The sequence below is a fragment of the Carassius carassius genome, chromosome 2, assembly GCF_963082965.1.
Source record: "Carassius carassius chromosome 2, fCarCar2.1, whole genome shotgun sequence".
NCBI lineage: Eukaryota > Metazoa > Chordata > Actinopteri > Cypriniformes > Cyprinidae > Carassius > Carassius carassius.
The window spans coordinates 15,447,175-15,465,948 of NC_081756.1; the positions used below are offsets into that span (position 1 = coordinate 15,447,175).

An 18,774-nucleotide genomic window follows, 5' to 3' on the forward strand; every position below is an offset into this window, starting at 1 on the left:
AACATCTACAACCCCAGATGATAGTACAACAGAGCTTTCTACTGTAACTTCAACAGATCCTTCTGCAACTACAGTTGACACCACTGATTCATCAAATACAGCAGAAACATATATAACCCCAGATGATAGTACAACAGAGCTTTCTACTGTAAAGTCAACAGATCCTGCTGCAACTACAGTTGACACCACTGATTCATCAAATACAGCAGAAACATCTACAACTCCAGATGATAGTACAACAGAGCTTTCTACTGTAACGTCAACAGATCCTGCTGCAACTACAGTTGACACCACTGATTCATCAAATACAGCAGAAACATCTACAACCCCAGATGACAGTACAACAGAGCTTTCTGCTGTAACTTCAACAGATCCTTCTGCAACTACAGTTGACACCACTGATTCATCAAATACAGCAGAAACATCTATAACTCCAGATGATAGTACAACAGAGCTTTCTGCTTTAACTTCAACAGATACTGCTGCAACTACAGCTGACGCCACTGATTCATCAAATACAGCAGAAACATCTACAACTCCAGATGATAGTACAACAGAGCTTTCTACTGTAACGTCAACAGATCCTGCTGCAACTACAGTTGACACCACTGATTCATCAAATACAGCAGAAACATCTACAACCCCAGATGACAGTACAACAGAGCTTTCTGCTTTAACTTCAACAGATACTGCTGCAACTACAGCTGACGCCACTGATTCATCAAATACAGCAGAAACATCTACAACCCCAGATGATAGTACAACAGAGCTTTCTACTGTAACGTCAACAGATCCTGCTGCAACTACAGTTGACACCACTGATTCATCAAATACAGCAGAAACATCTACAACCCCAGATGACAGTACAACAGAGCTTTCTGCTGAAACTTCAACAGATCCTGCTGCAACTACAGCTGACGCCACTGATTCATCAAATACAGCAGAAACATCTACAACCCCAGATGATAGTACAACAGAGCTTTCTGCTGTAACTTCAACAGATCCTGCTTCAACTACAGTTGACACCACTGATTCATCAAATACAGCAGAAACATCTACAACTCCAGATGATAGTACAACAGAGCTTTCTGCTGTAACTTCAACAGATCCTGCTTCAACTACAGCTGATTCCACTGATTCATCAGATATTTCAACAACTATTGATGTCACGGGAACAGAAAAAACATCAAATACAGCAGAAACATCTACAACTCCAGATGACAGTACAACAGAGCTTTCTGCTGAAACTTCAACAGATCCTGCTGCAACTACAGCTGACGCCACTGATTCATCAAATACAGCAGAAACATCTACAACCCCAGATGATAGTACAACAGAGCTTTCTGCTGTAACTTCAACAGATACTGCTGCAACTACAGCTGACGCCACTGATTCATCAAATACAGCAGAAACATCTATAACTCCAGATGATAGTACAACAGAGCTCTCTGCTTTAACTTCAACAGATCCTGCTGCAACTACAGTTGACTCCACTGATTCATCAGATATTTCAACAACTGTTGATGTCACAGGAACAGAAGAACCATCAAATACAGCAGAAACATCTATAACTCCAGATGACAGTACAACAGAGCTTTCTGCTTTAACTTCAACAGATCCTTCTGCAACTACAGTTGACACCACTGATTCATCAAATACAGCAGAAACATCTATAACTCCAGATGATAGTACAACAGAGCTTTCTACTGTAACGTCAACAGATCCTGCTGCAACTACAGTTAATTCCACTGATTCATCAGATATTTCAACAACTATTGATGTCACGGGAACAGAAAAAACATCAAATACAGCAGAAACATCTACAACTCCAGATGACAGTACAACAGAGCTTTCTGCTTTAACGTCAACAGATCCTGCTGCAACTACAGCTGACACCACTCTTGTGACAGAAGACAGTGCATCTACGCCAAATCCAGCCTCAACTACAGCTGATTTCACAACTACAAAAGAAGTTATAACAACAACAACAAGATCTACTCCGTCAATGACCAAAACCACAACTGTCAAACCTATTCAGTGTGAAAATGGTGGAACTCCACAACCAGACAACAAGGCTTGTTTGTGTCCAAAAGGTTTTACGGGGAGACAATGCAGTACTGTTGTAACTGAAATTGTTCCAGGTCTGTCTATCAAATCAGTTTTTGTAATAATGTTGGTGACTGACAAACTGGGATCTTGCTTTGAGAGACCAATCTTCTTAGATTGTAAACTAGGGCTGTGCAAAAAAACCGAATGCGATTTTCATGCGCATCTTGTCAGTAAAGGCACTTCTGTGATTATTAACATATCTCCAGCACGTGCATTCAGATCAGGATTGCCAGGTTTTCAAAAAAACCCTGCCCAATTACTTCTCAAAACTAGCCCAATCGCGTTCCGTTCCGGGCGATAAAATACACATTTTTTGGTGGGGTTCCCTTGGTAAAATTTGCATTTTAGGGGCTAAATATCATGTTATTGGGATTGGGGTCACTTCAACCCGCGGAGATGAAAAACAACCGCGTTGTTTGGAACACACAACCACCTGAAAACTTGTTTGGAAGGATGGGGCTTTGCAACGTTCCTGTTCCAAGTGGTATGGGTATGTTTTTCCAGTGTTATCCAATCTCACTGAGTGGGTAGTGTTACAATAACAGTGAGGGGGGCAGGCGGCTCACACAGTCAATGGAAGGGGCAGCATCCATGCCGCTTTGGTAGGGATTAGGGATGCAACGATACAATTTTTTCAGAACCTATCCGATACAGAAAATTCTGAGTATCTGCCAATGCCGCTCCAATCCGATACCAGTGCAGTTTTTTTTTAATTCAATGTAGCATTTCTATACTTCTCTGTGTTGACCTGATCGTCACTCTTTTGTCTATATCTACTACGTATAGACAACTTCATTTGAATGTAAAATAACAATTGAAAAAATATATAATCGCAAACTATGAAAAAAATACTATTATAAACTAGGTTAGTGGATAGTTCAGCAGCAAACTATACTCTAGAAAAATCAAGGGTGCACAATAATTTTATAAAATCTAGTGAAATATTTTATTTACAAATTTTATTTACAAATAAAAGTGAATGTCTAAAACCTGGTAAAATGTTACACATTGCTCTTTGTATTGTGAAAATAAGTATATACATTTATATAGAAATCTAAAAGATGTTTCTTTTAAATGTATAGCACAGTAATAAAGGCAGCAACATGTGATAGTTAGGACAGAATAAGAAAATATATTAATAATCTTTGATTGCACAGAAAAGTATTATAATACTAATGCACCAATATAGAGCAGCACTGAGCACTTATGCGCATCCCGTGCGCAGAATAACAAGCTTGAAACAACACAGTGTCACAGTGTGCAGGCTGAGCAGCCCTACGAATCAAGATAGAAAAGATAGTACAAACACACATGCTGCTCTGCCCGTGTTCATCTTCAGTTCTCTCTTCACAGAAGTTCAGTCAGTGTACTGTTTGAATAAATGAATTACTCCAGGACTCAAAATTTGACTCAAAGGGAGTGTCAACCATGTTAAAAGAGGTGAATAAACTTAAGTAATTTGTGGATTAATGCTTACTGGAGACGCAAAATGTTTCAAACGATTCAGTCCGATTTGATGAACTGGTTCAACCGGTTCACTAAGAAGAACCGTTTAAATCGGACCGGACATCACTAGTACAAAGAAAAGAGTTATTGATACGTAGTGTATTAAATCAGTCATTAGTTTATTGAGCCTTTTCTTTGAACAGTTTTGAACCTCAGTTACTGTGCGCTCTTGAAGAGAGTTTCATCGTTTTGACTGTAGTAACCGAATACAACACTCAGTTTGATTGCAGAATGGAGGATGACAGACAGCCGCAGTGAAAAGACGTGTTTAGGTGAACTTAAATTTAATGACTTAAGTATTAATCTGTACCTCACATTGAACAATGGAACAGCTTCAGAACACTTGAAATATAGTGCACAAAAACGTTTTAATGCTTTACAATGTTTTTGCACCTTGGGGGGTCTCAACAATAACAGAGAATAGTATACGCACAATATCGGATTTGGATTGGTCTTGTCTGACCGATACCGATCCACAGAAAATGCCCGTGTCTGAGACGATACCAATCCCGAGTATCGGATCGATGCATCTCTAGTAGTCTTGGAACAAAGACATCTCGTCCTGTCCCCACGACTGCTGTACCACCGCTAAGCGGCCGGGTTCCTGGCTCGGCTCCTCAGCAAAAACCTGGTATGCATTGCACCAGCTGTATTTTTATGGTCACGCTGTGATTTTAGCGGCAGCTGGATGCAATCATCGCATGACAACATCCATTGGCTCATTTAGTTTACACTTGAAGTAGATTGGTCTCTCGTGACGTGACGTGACGTTTCTGTTCCCTCCTTCAGGGAACAAGGGTTACATACGCAACCGAGACGTTACTGCGAGCCAGTGGGATCCATCTCATTAATTAGAATTTAGTGCATTACAATTTCTTCAAATCTGCATAAAGGTGTAGTTAAAAAATGGCATAATTCCAAGTTTTGTAAAAGCAACAGATACCTAGTTACAAAACACATCCACTAGGCTACATGAGACAGGCGGATACCCTTTGTAGTTTGTATTAGTTGTCACTAATACTTTTCTTAAAATATATATTTTTTAAAGTTATATACTTGTTTGTTTTAAAATTACATTTATTTTTTGTTTCAGATGTCCTTGAAAGGACAGTCAATATTACGATGGAAATAAATGAAACATTTACAGATGACCATAAAAACACATCATCAGATGCATATCAATTTTTTTTTAAAAGATTTAACGGAACAGTAAGTATTGTGGTTTTAGATGGCTTGATCACTTAAATATTATTGCCCAGAAACTTTGAGTGATGATTTGTCTGCATAAATTTACAAAAAAAATTAATTTATTACAAATATATTGTATTCAATTATAGGTGGTAAACTCTTATAAAAAAGAAATACCCAATTTTTTGCGTGTGGAGAACATAATTCTAAGGTAATTCATCTACTTTGACATCACAAGCTATTTTGTAATTATATTTATTCCCTTATAATGACTGACTATTAAGTCCTAATTCAATCTCAATTCAATCGTTTTTTTTTTTTTCATGTCAAAGTGCTGGTGAACCATTACCAGGTAGTCAAAGAAGAAAAAGAAGCTTGCCTTTGAAGGAAACTAAAAGGTAACAGTACAAAATGTAATAAACCAAACATATACACAGTAACAAATACTTTTACTTAAATCAGTCAAAACCTTGTATTTTAGCCACAATCCAAGATAACCTAAATTTACAGCTTTAACCCCCCCCCCCATCCCCCCCCCCCCAAAAACACACCAATTAAAAAAATAAACAAATAATTAAACTGGTAGTTTTTATATTTTTTCTTTCTTTCTTTCTTTGAAGTGATATGGCTAGTCTGAAAGTTGAGCACGATATCCTTCTTAACATTGAAAATGTCAAAGACCCCACATATACTTATGAAGATATTGTCGAGAAAGTGAAAGGCGTTCTTGATGACATAAAAAACAATTCAGGTAGATCATCATATGCATTTTTCCTTTGAAATAAATGGTTATTGTATACATTATTATACATTATATGTTGTAAATTATATTTTTTATTTTTTTTTATTCTAGCCTCAGAATTGGTTTTAAATAAAGCCACTGCATCAAAGACTGATCTCAATGGTGAGTTTTCAGTAACTTGTATTTAAACTTACTGTGCTATGAGCAAGAAGAATAGTGAGTTTTTGTTTTATCCAGCAGTATTTACTCAATGCAACTTATAACATCCAGGTGATAGATATAACACCAACATGTTGGAAAAAGGATCACCCCCCTTGTGTCAGTATTTTGTTGAACCACCTTTTGCTTTAATTACAGCCTTTAGTTTCTTGGGATATGCTGTCTTTACTAACTTTGAAGTAAAACAAAAAGTGTGTCCGTCTATTTTATGCTGCAAAAAGCAACAAAATGTGATTATTTTAAACGGGGGTGTTTCTTTTCTTTACTCCTTGTAGATTCGAAAAAGAAAGCATGTTTGGAGTATACAAAATGCAAAAAAGTGTTGCTGTTGTGCAGTGAGACCAAAATATGTAAAGTGAGAATTTTATGCTAGCCAAACCTTAAAAACACCATATATCTATATCAAATTACAGTGTTGACAGCATGGTGTTGTGGAGCTGCTTTTGATCTTTAATAATTGTGTTAAAAGAGAAGAAATAATGGATTTTGAAAAATAAAGGGAAATCTTAGAAGAGAAGTTTCAACAGTCGAATGGTCCCAAGCACAAGCCAAATTAACATAAGATTTTTATTCGAATCAAGGAATTTTTTAAGTGTCTGAATGCTTTAATTTATTCATTTTATCTTATCTATTATGACTTACAGTTTTTTAATTTCCACAGTCAAAGAGGTGTGTATCAAGGCACTGGAAGGAATTCATGAAGATTACCAAAAATATTATGAACCAATTAACCTGGATGGCAAAGTGGAATGTGTGACTCCATGCAATGGATTTCATAGTAATGCAACGATTTGTGAGAACCTCGGCACCTGTGAAATTTCTTCTCAGGGCCCAACCTGCTAGTATGTACATTTGTTTTAATTTTATATTTTTTAGACTTGACTGACAAAGAGAGGTACTTCTTTCTTTAGGGGGTGTGGTGGTTAAAGATCTGGACTGTAAACTTGATTTAAATGAAACAAAATCAAAAGTTGCACAAAAATATGCAGATGTTTCTCTGAAAATCTAAAAGGACTTGCAATGCATTTTTGCTTTAGTTGCCGCTACAATGATGACTTCTGGTACTTGGGAGTGGATTGCAGTTTACAGGTGCACAAAATTGGATTTTATGCTGGATTGGGATCAGTGGCAGCCATAGCGGTATTAACTGTAGCATTCCTGACAGCTTATCTAATTATAAACAAACGGACGGTAAAGAGGTAAGTAATTTCATGCATTTTATTAAACTGCTGGTTCAGTTCAGCAATGTACTTGTGATGTCTGGTGGTGTGTTCTTGAGGTCATGCCAAGGCAATTTAATCATGTTGAGGTCAGGACATTGACTGGGACATTCCAGATGGCATGTTTTCTCCTGCAGAATAATTTACTCCCGTCCTTTGGATCGTTGAACTGTGACATCACCTGTTATCTGTTGATCATCAGTTAACAGACAGATGGCCTGCCAGAATGTCCTGATAAACATCATGTAAAATTGTAAAAATCCATGTTTCCAGAAAAGCAGGTTGCCTGGAGCTGTTTACTGTTAATTTGACGCATTTCTAATATTATTTGATTATTTAGCTGTACTCTTGAAATATATGACGACTACTATCCTGTGTGATTCAAATCAGCCCCCCTAAAAATCTGTGAACAATCTTTCATTTATATGTCAATGTAGTATTTGTGTCGGACAAAAGAGGGTGTTTTCATGAATAAATGTGTTTTTATACCTTCCTGTCCATAACTTTATTTCCATCTCACAGGAACAAGGACATTAAGCAAGAGCTAGTGAAAGAATGGTTAGAGGATGACTTTGAATGGCCACCACAAAAGAAAACATCATACACAGGTATCAAATAACAAAACAAAACAACATACATACATTTGACATACATACACAACAAAAACATACATTTTCTGCATCATTCAACAATTATAACCTGTATTTGAACCATTCACCAAATTATTATTTCTTTTGTGTACAATTTTCTAAAATTGACAATACTGTTAATAATTAGTTTTGTAATCACTTGGTATTAAACAAGTATAATATGCATCAGGGACGTGCGGTCAGGGTAGGCAGGGTAGGCAGTGCCTCACCAAAGGAAATGTTGACATTACATTTATTAATTCCAAGAGCTTTATTAATTCACCACATTATTAATTGCATTAATTTTATTCCAAATATTATTTTTTGTAACAAAAATTTTCAGGAATACACATAATATACTCATTTTGCCATTGTTTGCTCCTAAAAACCGTTGTTTCATGCAGGAAATTCAAAAGCCATGGCCATTGAGGCAGAGGTGAGCGGTGCCTCTTTGGTCCATAGAACGTAGTTTATGTAGATTTGCGCATGCGCAGTCAGTTCTCATGCTGTCTTGAATTATCAACATTTAGGCAGAGACCGAGCTTGCTTCATGTCACGTGATCTACTCGCTCTCACTCAATCCGCGCGCTTCCCGAATACTAGCATCTAGTAGCCTATACTTGCGTGTCGGTGTGTGCGCCTAGTTTGTAGGAGCGAATAAGCTGTTTTTTACAGCTTTAAAGCTGTACTGCTGACGCAATGTTTTCTGACTGTAGCCTGGTGCGCCGTCACCAGACCAAAAGTGTGTGTGTGTGTGTGTGCGCCGTGGCTGTCTGTGCGCGTTTGCGCATTTTGATGGAGTGACTAGGCTGCCGCGCCGCCTCTTTCTCTGTGTCCCGCACAAAACATTTGTTTGTTGTATAAGTCATAAGATAGATGTGTCCATTAATTTGATTATTATATTTGATTGTGCATTAGCCTCACATGACTGACTTTGCTGAATGCAGGCAGCGATCTGATGATGCCTAAAATGAACTTGGGTTGCTAAATTAACTGAATGAATATATGAACATATATTCCACACATTGATAGGTCACAGCCTACCCATAACAAGATTTCACCGCACGTTACTGTTATGCAGTATATTATTCCAAAATGAAGAACAAAAAAAAAAGTTAAATTAGGCTACATATTTAATGAACCTGTTGTGATGTAATATAAACTTGCCAAGAGATAAGGATGTAAAACTATATTGGAGCAGACAGCCTGTGTGTGAAGTGCTGTTAATTTCAATAGTAAAGATGAGCAGTACATATTTAAGCATACTCAGGAGTTTCTCTGTACGTTTGAGAATAAACTAAGCAAGCTGCAACAAATGTGCACTACTGTTTAAAAGTTTTGGATCAGTAAGACTTGTAATGTTTTTTAAAGAAGTCTCTTATGCTCATCAAGGCTGCATTTATTTGAATAAAAAATACAGAAAAAAGCTATCATCTTGCAAATTGTTATTACAATATTAAATAATGGTTTCTATTTTAATATCCTTTAAAATATAACTTATTTCTGTTATGCAAACCTAATTTTCCATCAGCCATTACTCCAGTATAAAGTGCCACATGATCCTTTAGAAATCATTCTAATATATGCTGATTTATTGTTAGAATTACCAATGCTGTGCTGGCAAATATTTTTTGGGAAACTGTGATTGAGAAACTTTTTTCAGGATTCTCTGATGAATAAAAAATGAAAAAGAGCAGCATTTTTTCAAAATATAAATCTTTACTTAAAGAGTAACTAAACCCTAAACCAACTTTTTTTAGTTAATGATCTATAAGAATGGGGCTTTATTAGTGCTGTTCATCGATTCGAGTAACTTTTTTGACATTTGAGTATAAAGTGTTTTAATTCTACAATATATGGTGTAAAAACGTCTGAGTGCTGCCCTCTTCAGGTTGAACGGTGGCTACTGCAGTTGATTTTTCCTATTGGATGTTGCGGTGGCAAGTGACATAAGTGGTGGCAGGTGACACAAGCAGTTTCCAGCTCACCACGCCCCTTGGTACGAGCTACCACGCCCTTGGCAGTATAAAACCATCTTGTTCCGTCAAAATCACTGTAGTGAGTCAGGAGTTGGAATTGCCAGTATTGATAACGACCAGGATAGACTATTATAGCATCTGTTTAGCATAGCAATTATATAGTTATTAAGATCTTCAAGTTAGCGTAGATTTATCTGTATTTAGTACAGTGGTCAGGATGGTACGGAGGTGTGTTGCTGGTTGCTACAGCACTGCTGGACTGCATAGTTTACCAGCAGACTTTAAAATTAGGCGCCAGTGGTTGCATGCACTTGGCCTGGAAGACCGCAAGTTCCCGCCTAGAGCTCGAGTGTGCAAACTGCATTTTACACGGGATTGCTTCTCCAACGCAATGGAGGTGGAAATGGGCTTCTCCACACAGCTCGCGCTGAAAAGAGACGCGGTGCGGGAGTTAAGACCGCAGTTTGAGCCAGTGGCTCGAATTGATATGAACAGACACCTCGAAAGCCACTTGCGTCATTACAGTCACTCTCCATTTTAGCGTCTCTGACAGCAGCTGTCAATCAATCCGTCACTGCGAGTCTCAGGATCACGCCGCACTCGCTCAGCCCCGCCCTAGGTTCGTCCCCCTCTATCTCCGCTGTGATCTGCCCACTTTTCAGCATTTTTCAAATATTGTCAGTGGGTGGAGTCAGGCTGTGACCAGGGGTTTAGTTACCCTTTAACAATTTAACACATCCTTGCTGAATAAAACTTTTAATTTCTTAAAAAAAGAAAAAAGAAAGAATAAAAATGTACTAACCCCAAACTTTTGAACGGTAGCGTATATTTTTAGAAATGATTTCTATTTTAAATAAATGCTCTTCTTTTTTACTTTTTATTCATCAAAGAATCCTGATTAAAAAAGTAGCACAGGTTCCAAAAACATATTAAGCAGCACAACAGTTTCCAGCACTGATACTAAATCAGAATATAAGAATGATTTCTGAAGGATCATGAGGCACGGAAGACTGGAGTAATGATGCTAAAATTAATTTAGTGAAGTGACATTCAGCCAAGTATGGTGACCCATACTCAGAATTTGTGCTCTGCGTTTAACCCATCCGAAGTGCACACACACAGAGCAGTGAACACACACACACACACTGTGAGCACACACCCGGAGCAGTGGGCAGCCTTTTATGCTGCGGCGCCCGGGGAGCAGTTGGGGGTTCGATGCCTTGCTCAAGGGCACCTAAGTCGTGGTATTGAAGGTGGAGAGAGAACTGTACATGCACTCCCCCCACCCACAATTCCTGCCGGCCCAGGACTCGAACCCACAACCTTTCGATTGGGAGTCTGACTCTCTAACCATTAGGCCACAACTTCCCTATTTCAGCTTTACATCACAGGAGCACATTAGATTTTAATGTTTATTAAAATAGAAAAACATTATTTTACATCTAAATAATATTTATTATAAAATTAAAATATAGTTTTTTCTCTGTATTTTTGATCAAATAAATGTAGCCTCGATGAACATAAGAAACTCCTATAAAAAGCTTAAAAAAATCGTTCTGATGCCAAGAGTTTGACTGGTATATATTTTTCTATTGATGTTCAGTCCAATAAGTGCATTGTAGTCTGTTTTCTTTTTCTCATGGGATATTCATTTTATGCTTTAAAAAGTCTCTGATGATTTTTTTTTTTATATTTGCAGCTGACCGATATGATAACCCAGTATACTCACCAGGAGGCAGACATACACAGGACAGTTTTGGAAACTATAAACCATATTTCTCTGCAAATCAGTCTTACACCCAGAATTTCTCTCCTGAACCTAGTATTGATCTCCGGTATCTTCAGAGGGATCAGTTTGTGAGTACTGAGAGGATACACAAATATACATTTTGCAACATATGTTGTTCTTACAAATAGTCAATAAACACAAAACTAAGCTATTACATCCAGCAACAGAGCTCCACTAGAATTATCTTTCTTAATTCACTATCTGGTTAATAAAGAAAAGACACATTTTAATTTCTGACCTATACACAATTAAATATTTCCATAGAAGATACTCATTACAAATAACTAATTATTTTTCTGTTGAATTCAATGGACAAGCATTTTAACAGCATCACTGTCGTGGCTGTTCCATAATTCCTCACTCCTTGTTATTTTCTTAACAGATGAAAATGGACAGACCTCACATCCGTTCATCTTTTGAAACTTAATATTCTATGTGTTTGGAAACACAAGCATTACACCTTTGTATGACATACTGAATGTATCTATTGTTTGTTTTTAAAATACAGTCTTGATCCATCAGAACTTAATCAGTTGCTGAGTATTGTATTTATAACCATACAATTTAGCAGTTGTACAATTCTGCACATTTTCTGTTCCTCAATGTGTGTAATATAATCTGACCATATTGTGTTATATCCCATGATATGATGAAGAGAAGCAGTAGAACTTCAGATATGCCCTGCTTATCTTCGGATATGTTATTAAAATAATCAATGTAGTAAAGTTAGATATCTTGTAGTTATCTTTTTTTTCTTATCGTTTTACTTTATTGCTCCTTATCATTTTTTATTCATTATGACAGTGCATTAATATAAACTTGTTTGTAAATTACATATTAACCGCAAATTATTTATTATTATACTCCACACGCTGTTTGTAAATTGACACTTGCTTATGTTCAAATAAATTATATTCTCAGTTGCTTGTCTTTTTCCTCTGCAAATGCAATCAAATTCAACAAAGTGATATTCTTGAGATATTGTGTATTGCACTATAACAAAACATCAAATATCATGAGCTCGTAGAGAGGGACAGATAATCTTCACAAAACAGTATTCCCAATTATTTTCATGCCTCTTGATTAGTTATTTTCACTACTTTTTAATGTTTTCCTATTCACAGGCACACAACAAAAGCACTGTTAATGGGGCTTCCTCACTATATATTCTACCCCTCAGTTTATTCCCTTCAGATTACATTGTTACATTACTTTTTTTGGCAATACTGAATAATTATCCTCAACATTTTAAACATGGCTAGTCAAGATTTTAAGATAATTGCTTTCAAACTGTGATTTCAACTTTCCAAAACGTTGTGTGTGTTTGTGTTTGTATCTAAACCTAGTGTTTCACAAAGTGAGCTGCTTTATCTCAGATATCTTATCATCAACAGCATGTCAGACAATGTGAGGGATGGTGAGTTGTTGTTGGGTGCGACGCCACACATCGAACAGATAATCAGGAAAAAGAAACTGATAATCTGCTGCTCTGCAATCAGTATTGAGAAATGTTACAAATGGTAGCATCACCTAACTTGATGTACCTAGATCTCCGTGGTGCAATGAGACTCATGGGTCATTGTGCAAACATATTACTCACTTGTGTAGTGTAAATCACTCTAAAGGTTATGTTTTACTAGGGGTAAACCCTTCTGTTTGTGTAGCGTTTTGTTCATAATTCTTTTCCTGCATTAAAAAACGCTTTACACAACTGGCAGACATTAGGCTGCGCTATAAGTACAGGTGCATCTCAATAAATTAGAATGTCGTGGAAAAGTAAATTTTTTTTAGTAATTCAGCTCAAATTGTGAAACCCATGTATTAAGTAAATGCACACAGTGCACACAGACTGAAGTGGTTTAAGTCTTTGGTTTTTTTAATTGTGATGATTTTGGCTCACATTTAACAAAAACCCACCAATTCACTATCTCAACAAATTTGAATACTTCATAAGACCAATAAAAAACATAAACATGTTTACTGAATTGTTGGCCTTCTGGAAAGTATGTTCATTTACTGTACATGTACTCAATACTTGGTAGAGGCTCCTTTTGCTTTAATTACTGCCTCAATTTGGCGTGGCATGGAGGTGATCAGTTTGTGGCACTGCTGAGGTGGTATGGAAGCCCAGGTTTCTTTGACAGTGGGCTTCAGCTCATCTGCATTGTTTGGTCTCTTGTTTCTCATCTTCCTCTTGACAATACCCCATAGATTCTCTATGGGGTTCAGGTCTGGTGAGTTTGCTGGCCAGTCAAGCACACCAACACCATGGTCATTTAACCAACTTTTGGTCCTTTTGGCAGTGTGGGCAGGTGCCAAATCATGCTGAAAAATGAAATCAGCATCTTCAAAAAGCTGGTCAGCAGAAGGAAGCATGAAGTGCTCCAAAATTTCTTGGTAAATGGGTGCAGTGACATTGGTTTTCAAAAAGCACAATGGACCAACACCAGCAGATGACATTGCACCCTAAATCATCACAGACTGTGGAAACTTAACACTGGACTTCAAGCGACTTGGGCTATAAGCTTCTCCATCCTTCCTCCAGACTCTAGAACCTTAGTTAAATGTTAAATGTGAGCCAAAATCATCACAATTAAAAGAACCAAAGACTTAAACAACATGCATGAGTTTCACAATTTGAGTTGAATTACTGAAATAAGTGAACTTTTCCATGACATTCTAATTTATTGAGATGCACCTGTATTTGAATTTTGGTTCATAACTCTGGAACTCTGGCCTCTGAAGCCTTGAGCCAAGTTCTACAAGAATCCATACATCCGATTTAATTTACTTCAGAACATTGTTCCACCATTTGGGTATGTCACATGTACAATTATAAACATAAATTTAATGTATTTCTCTCATCAACATGGGATGTCAACTGCATTCAGGTTATATTTCCAAGGACCCCAATCAGAGGTGAGTAACTGGTGGTGATAATCTCGAAAGTGTACAAACGGGAAACTATGGTTGTTCACATTACCCACATTCTAAAGTTTAAAAACTTGGTTTAATATTTAATGTTACATTTATTAATGTTTGTATGTCTTGTTTTTTTTTGTGTGTGTTTTTTTTTTTACAGCAAACTGTTTTTAACTTACTTGATCAGAATCCTTATTCTGAATTGTACATATATTTATTATATATAACAATATGAATACTTAATATGCACAACGGAGGGAGTAGAAATGCTGGAATTTGGGCTCATGTCTGAGGTAGAAGGCCGAGATGGGGTTTCAACAGAGGGTAGACTGGAGAAAGCTGGTTGTTTGTATGAAGGGATGTGGAGGGTCAGAGTACATCTGATGACAAAGTTAAAAACAAACTAAAAATTATGCAACATTTTATCTGCTATAAGAGTGATTAAGATTATAAAGGTAATAAAATAAGTAGAACATTGAACACTAACTGGCTGACAAGTGTTGAGTACTTTGTTATCTAGGTGTGCTATATATAGGAGTCATAAATAAGCATCATAAGAAAATGACTGAATCAGCTGCTGAAATTACATACATAAGGAGCAAGAATAAGCATCAGTGTAATTAACATGTATCATTGCAATTCAAAAGTATCATAGGTAAATAACCTCATTGTCAAATACAATTATTATACATCACAATTTTTCCACTTAGTCTGGTAAATGTACTTACTAAGGATCTTCAGTCAAATGCATAACTAATTTTACATTTTCCATTTACATTATTGTGGTGAACTTGTACAATTCTTGATGTGGTGTCTAGTGTAATTTCTCAAATCTATCAAAAATATATTTTGGTATCAATGAGCTTACCTCTTCAAGAGAACATTGGGAAACTTTCTTTTGAATCTCAGTCAGATCTAATGGCGATTCCATATTTTGTAGAGGGATCTGGAACTCATTCTCGGGTCTTCCTCAGTGTTTTTAATCAGAAAGTGTGACGGTCCAGTTCGAAGACGAAAATGGAGGTTTCATAGTTGCTGATTACATAAAAGTCATATCCCACTTACTTCCAAAATGCCTGCTGTATGAAAAAGAATAATGTCCACCACATTTAACAACAACTAAGCTTAAAACTTGCTTTCAAAAAACACACTTTCCTTTGAGAAAAAAAATTCAACTTTCCTGTTTTAGAGATTTAAGTGGTGGAAATTCACCTTAAGTTGTGGAGTACATGCAATCAAGGTTTATACAGTGCCTTCATTTTTTTCATATTTTATTATGTTGCTGCCTTATGGTAAACTTCTTTAAATTAGTTTTTTCCCCAAATCTACACTCCATGCACCATACTGACAAAGCAATTTTATATAAAAAAACTGAAAGTATTCATACCATTAAATAAATATTTAGCTGAAGCACCTTTACAGTCTTTTTTTTATTGGATACAACAAGCTTTGCTCATCAGCATTTGGCATTTATCTGCCATCCTTTTCCTCATCTCTTCACCTCTCAATGTTTGTCTAGTTGGATGGGGGCAGGTGCATATTTTCAGGTTTCTCCAGAAATATTTGATTGGGTTCAAGCTTGGGCTGTGGCTGGGCCACTCAAGGACATTCACAGAGCTGTCAGAGCCACTCTTGTTGTGTGCTTAGGGTCACTGTCCTGTTGGAAGATCAACCTTCTGCCCAGTCTGAGATTCTGAATGCTCTGGACTGGGTTTTCATTAAGGCTATTTCTATATTTTGCTGCACTGAGCATTCCTTTTACTCTAACGAGTCACTCAGTCCCTGCTGTTGAAAAACAGCCCCACTGTATGAGACTGCTACCTCACAATTTACCTTTGGTATGATGGTACTCTGCAGGTGATGAGCAGAGCTGGTTTCCTTCCAACATGCTTAGAGTTGAGGTTTATCAAACCAGAGAATCTTGTTTCTCAGAGTCTGAGGGTCCTTTAGGTGTTTTTTTGGTAAATTCCAAGCGTATCTCCACATATAATCATGGAGCTCAACTAGAGTGAGTTCTTGGTCACCACACTAACAAAAGAAGCCCTTCTGCATCAGTTGCTCAGTTTGTCCAGGAGGCCAGCTCTAGGAAGAGTCCTGGTTGTTTCAAAATTCTCCTGTTAAAGGAAACAGAGACTGCTGCATGATTCTTTGACCCTTCAATGAAGCAGATTTTTTCCCTGAACTCTGACATGCTCTGACATGCATTATCAGCTGTTAGACCTTTTATTACGATGTGTGTACCATCCCAAATCATACCCATTATAATTGAATTTGCACAGGTTAACTTCACTTGAAGTGTAGTAACATCTACAAGCAAAAATAATGCTCCTGAGCTACATTTCAGCTGTCCCAGATAAGGGTATGAATACTTACGCAATGGAATTATTTTAGTTTTTATTTTTAATAAATTTGCTAAGATGTTAAAAAGCTTTTTTTTGTTTGTTTTGTTTTTCCATTACAATTATGATCTACAGGTCCTTCTCAAAAAATTAGCATATTGTGATAAAGTTCATTATTTTCCATAATGTAATGATAAAATTAAACTTTCATATATTTTAGATTCATTGCAGACCAACTGAAATATTTCAGGTCTTTTATTGTTTTAATACTGATGATTTTGGCATACAGCTCATGAAAACCCAAAATTCCTATCTCAAAAAATTAGCATATTTCATCCGACCAATATAAGAAAGGTGTTTTTTAATACAAAAAAAGGCAACCTTCAAATAATTATGTTCAGTTATGCACTCAATACTTGGTCGGGAATCCTTTTGCAGAAATGACTGCTTCAATGTGGCGTGGCATGGAGGCAATCAGCCTGTGGCACTGCTGAGGTGTTATGGAGGCCCAGGATGCTTCGATAGCGGCCTTAAGCTCATCCAGAGTGTTGGGTCTTGTGTCTCTCAACTTTCTCTTCACAATATCCCACAGATTCTCTATGGGGTTCAGGTCAGGAGAGTTGGCAGGCCAATTGAGCACAGTAATACCATGGTCAGTAAACCATTTACCAGTGGTTTTGGCACTGTGAGCAGGTGCCAGGTCGTGCTGAAAAATGAAATCTTCATCTCCATAAAGTTTTTCAGCAGATGGAAGCATGAAGTGCTCCAAAATCTCCTGATAGCTAGCTGCATTGACCATGCCATTGATAAAACACAGTGGACCAACACCAGCAGCTGACATGGCACCCCAGACCATCACTGACTGTGGGTACTTGACACTGGACTTCAGGCATTTTGGCATTTCCTTCTCCCCAGTCTTCCTCCAGACTCTGGCACCTTGATTTCCGAATGACATGCAAAATTTGCTTTCATCCAAAGTGGCTCCACGAGACCGTAGAGTGTCGCATTTGTCATTTCAGCGTTCAGAAGGCTGCTCGCGAGCGCCCCCTTGTTGTCGTCATGCGCCCTCGAGCTACACCTCTGCCGAGCCCTTCTACCCGACAGTCAAAGCGGCATTACGTCACGAAAGTGCGGATTTAGAGGAAGACCGCGAGGGTTTATGGTGCCATTTGGCCCAGGCCCCCTGTAGTATCCATATCTCACTTCGAGTCACAAAAAGGGTAAAAACACACGAGACTGAAATGCGTTTGCACTTTGCACGGTTTTCAAAAGGTCCCTATGGGCCCTTCTCATTTATGTTTTTCAAGATATAGATAGAAGATGAAATTAATAAAATTAAGATAAATGAAAATTATTAAATTAAATTATTTTATAAATTAAAATAAAATTAAGCGTTCATTAACAGCACTCAACTTTTGTTTATACTTGCAGAAGATTTACTTGCATAGGTTGCACGTTTGTGAAACACACCACTAGAGACCGCTCAAACCACATGAAAGTTAATTTTCTCTCCGCAATATTCGTCTGTTGCACCTGTTTAAAGTGACATTGAACTGCAATATACTTGGAACAGAAATTAAGTCTGTTTTATGTATTTATCTCTTTATTTTCGTAGGCTGAATAATGATATATTTCCGTCTGATCCGATATTTAATCAGTACGGGAAAACACTTGCGCCTTTGTTGGAACGTCCACATGAATACATCCAGACGTGTGTATTTTTCACGAGAGCTGTAAATGGTTTTTGAAAATGTTCTCTCTACTGCCAAGCTTTATTTTTGACCAAGTCAATGTCATGCATTCAAAATCATTGGCAGCGGTGGGATTCGAACCCACGCCCCCGAAGAGACTGGAGCCTTAATCCAGCGCCTTAGACCGCTCGGCCACGCTACCCATACATATTACCTTATAACCATTATAGAAAAAATATTCAGCGTTCTCCCAAAGTCTCAGTATTTTCACACTGCATACTAGTGGCGAGGTCCGTTTGATTCAGAATAAATTTCACCACCGAGCGTTTTCACACCTGGTTTTCGTGAACACCAAAACGAGAGGTCACTTGCAACTGCCTCCCTTTTTGGTTTAACGTCACTTTAACTGAACTGTATTTGGTTCATTTAAAGTGTACTATA

The 18,774-nt window shown here is 37.4% G+C and overlaps 1 protein-coding gene and 1 non-coding gene across 3 annotated transcripts; one reads left to right on the forward strand and one right to left on the reverse strand.

Moving 5' to 3' along the window:
• The first annotated feature begins 1,792 nt into the window (after nucleotides 1-1,792).
• On the forward strand, nucleotides 1,793-12,126 carry muc3a (mucin 3A, cell surface associated). 2 transcript variants are annotated; one of them, XM_059509403.1, is made up of 11 exons: nucleotides 1,793-2,141; nucleotides 4,709-4,824; nucleotides 4,953-5,014; nucleotides 5,136-5,201; nucleotides 5,424-5,554; nucleotides 5,657-5,707; nucleotides 6,426-6,606; nucleotides 6,802-6,963; nucleotides 7,507-7,592; nucleotides 11,292-11,449; nucleotides 11,764-12,126. In XM_059509403.1, the coding sequence occupies exons 1-11, from the start codon at nucleotides 2,006-2,008 to the stop codon at nucleotides 11,806-11,808; spliced, it is 1,194 nt and encodes a 397-aa protein (XP_059365386.1). In that variant the 5' UTR covers nucleotides 1,793-2,005; the 3' UTR covers nucleotides 11,809-12,126. The 2 variants fall into 2 exon arrangements, with proteins under 2 accessions (XP_059365386.1, XP_059365395.1); XM_059509412.1 differs by having other exon boundaries at nucleotides 6,432-6,606.
• Nucleotides 12,127-18,453: 6,327 nt separating this feature from the next.
• Nucleotides 18,454-18,535, reverse strand: trnal-aag (transfer RNA leucine (anticodon AAG)). Its single transcript has one exon. It is a non-coding gene; the product is annotated as a tRNA-Leu (tRNA).
• Between the last annotated feature and the right edge of the window lie 239 nt (nucleotides 18,536-18,774).

Bases quoted from the DNA above. Each gene is read 5' to 3' on its own strand.
- muc3a (XM_059509403.1), top strand. From the start codon at position 2,006: ATGACCAAAACCACAACTGTCAAACCTATTCAGTGTGAAAATGGTGGA. The intron at 7,593-11,291 runs GTATCAAATAAC...TTATATTTGCAG, and splicing joins AAAGAAAACATCATACACAG to CTGACCGATATGATAACCCA. The intron at 11,450-11,763 runs GTGAGTACTGAG...TTTTCTTAACAG, and splicing joins ATCTTCAGAGGGATCAGTTT to ATGAAAATGGACAGACCTCA.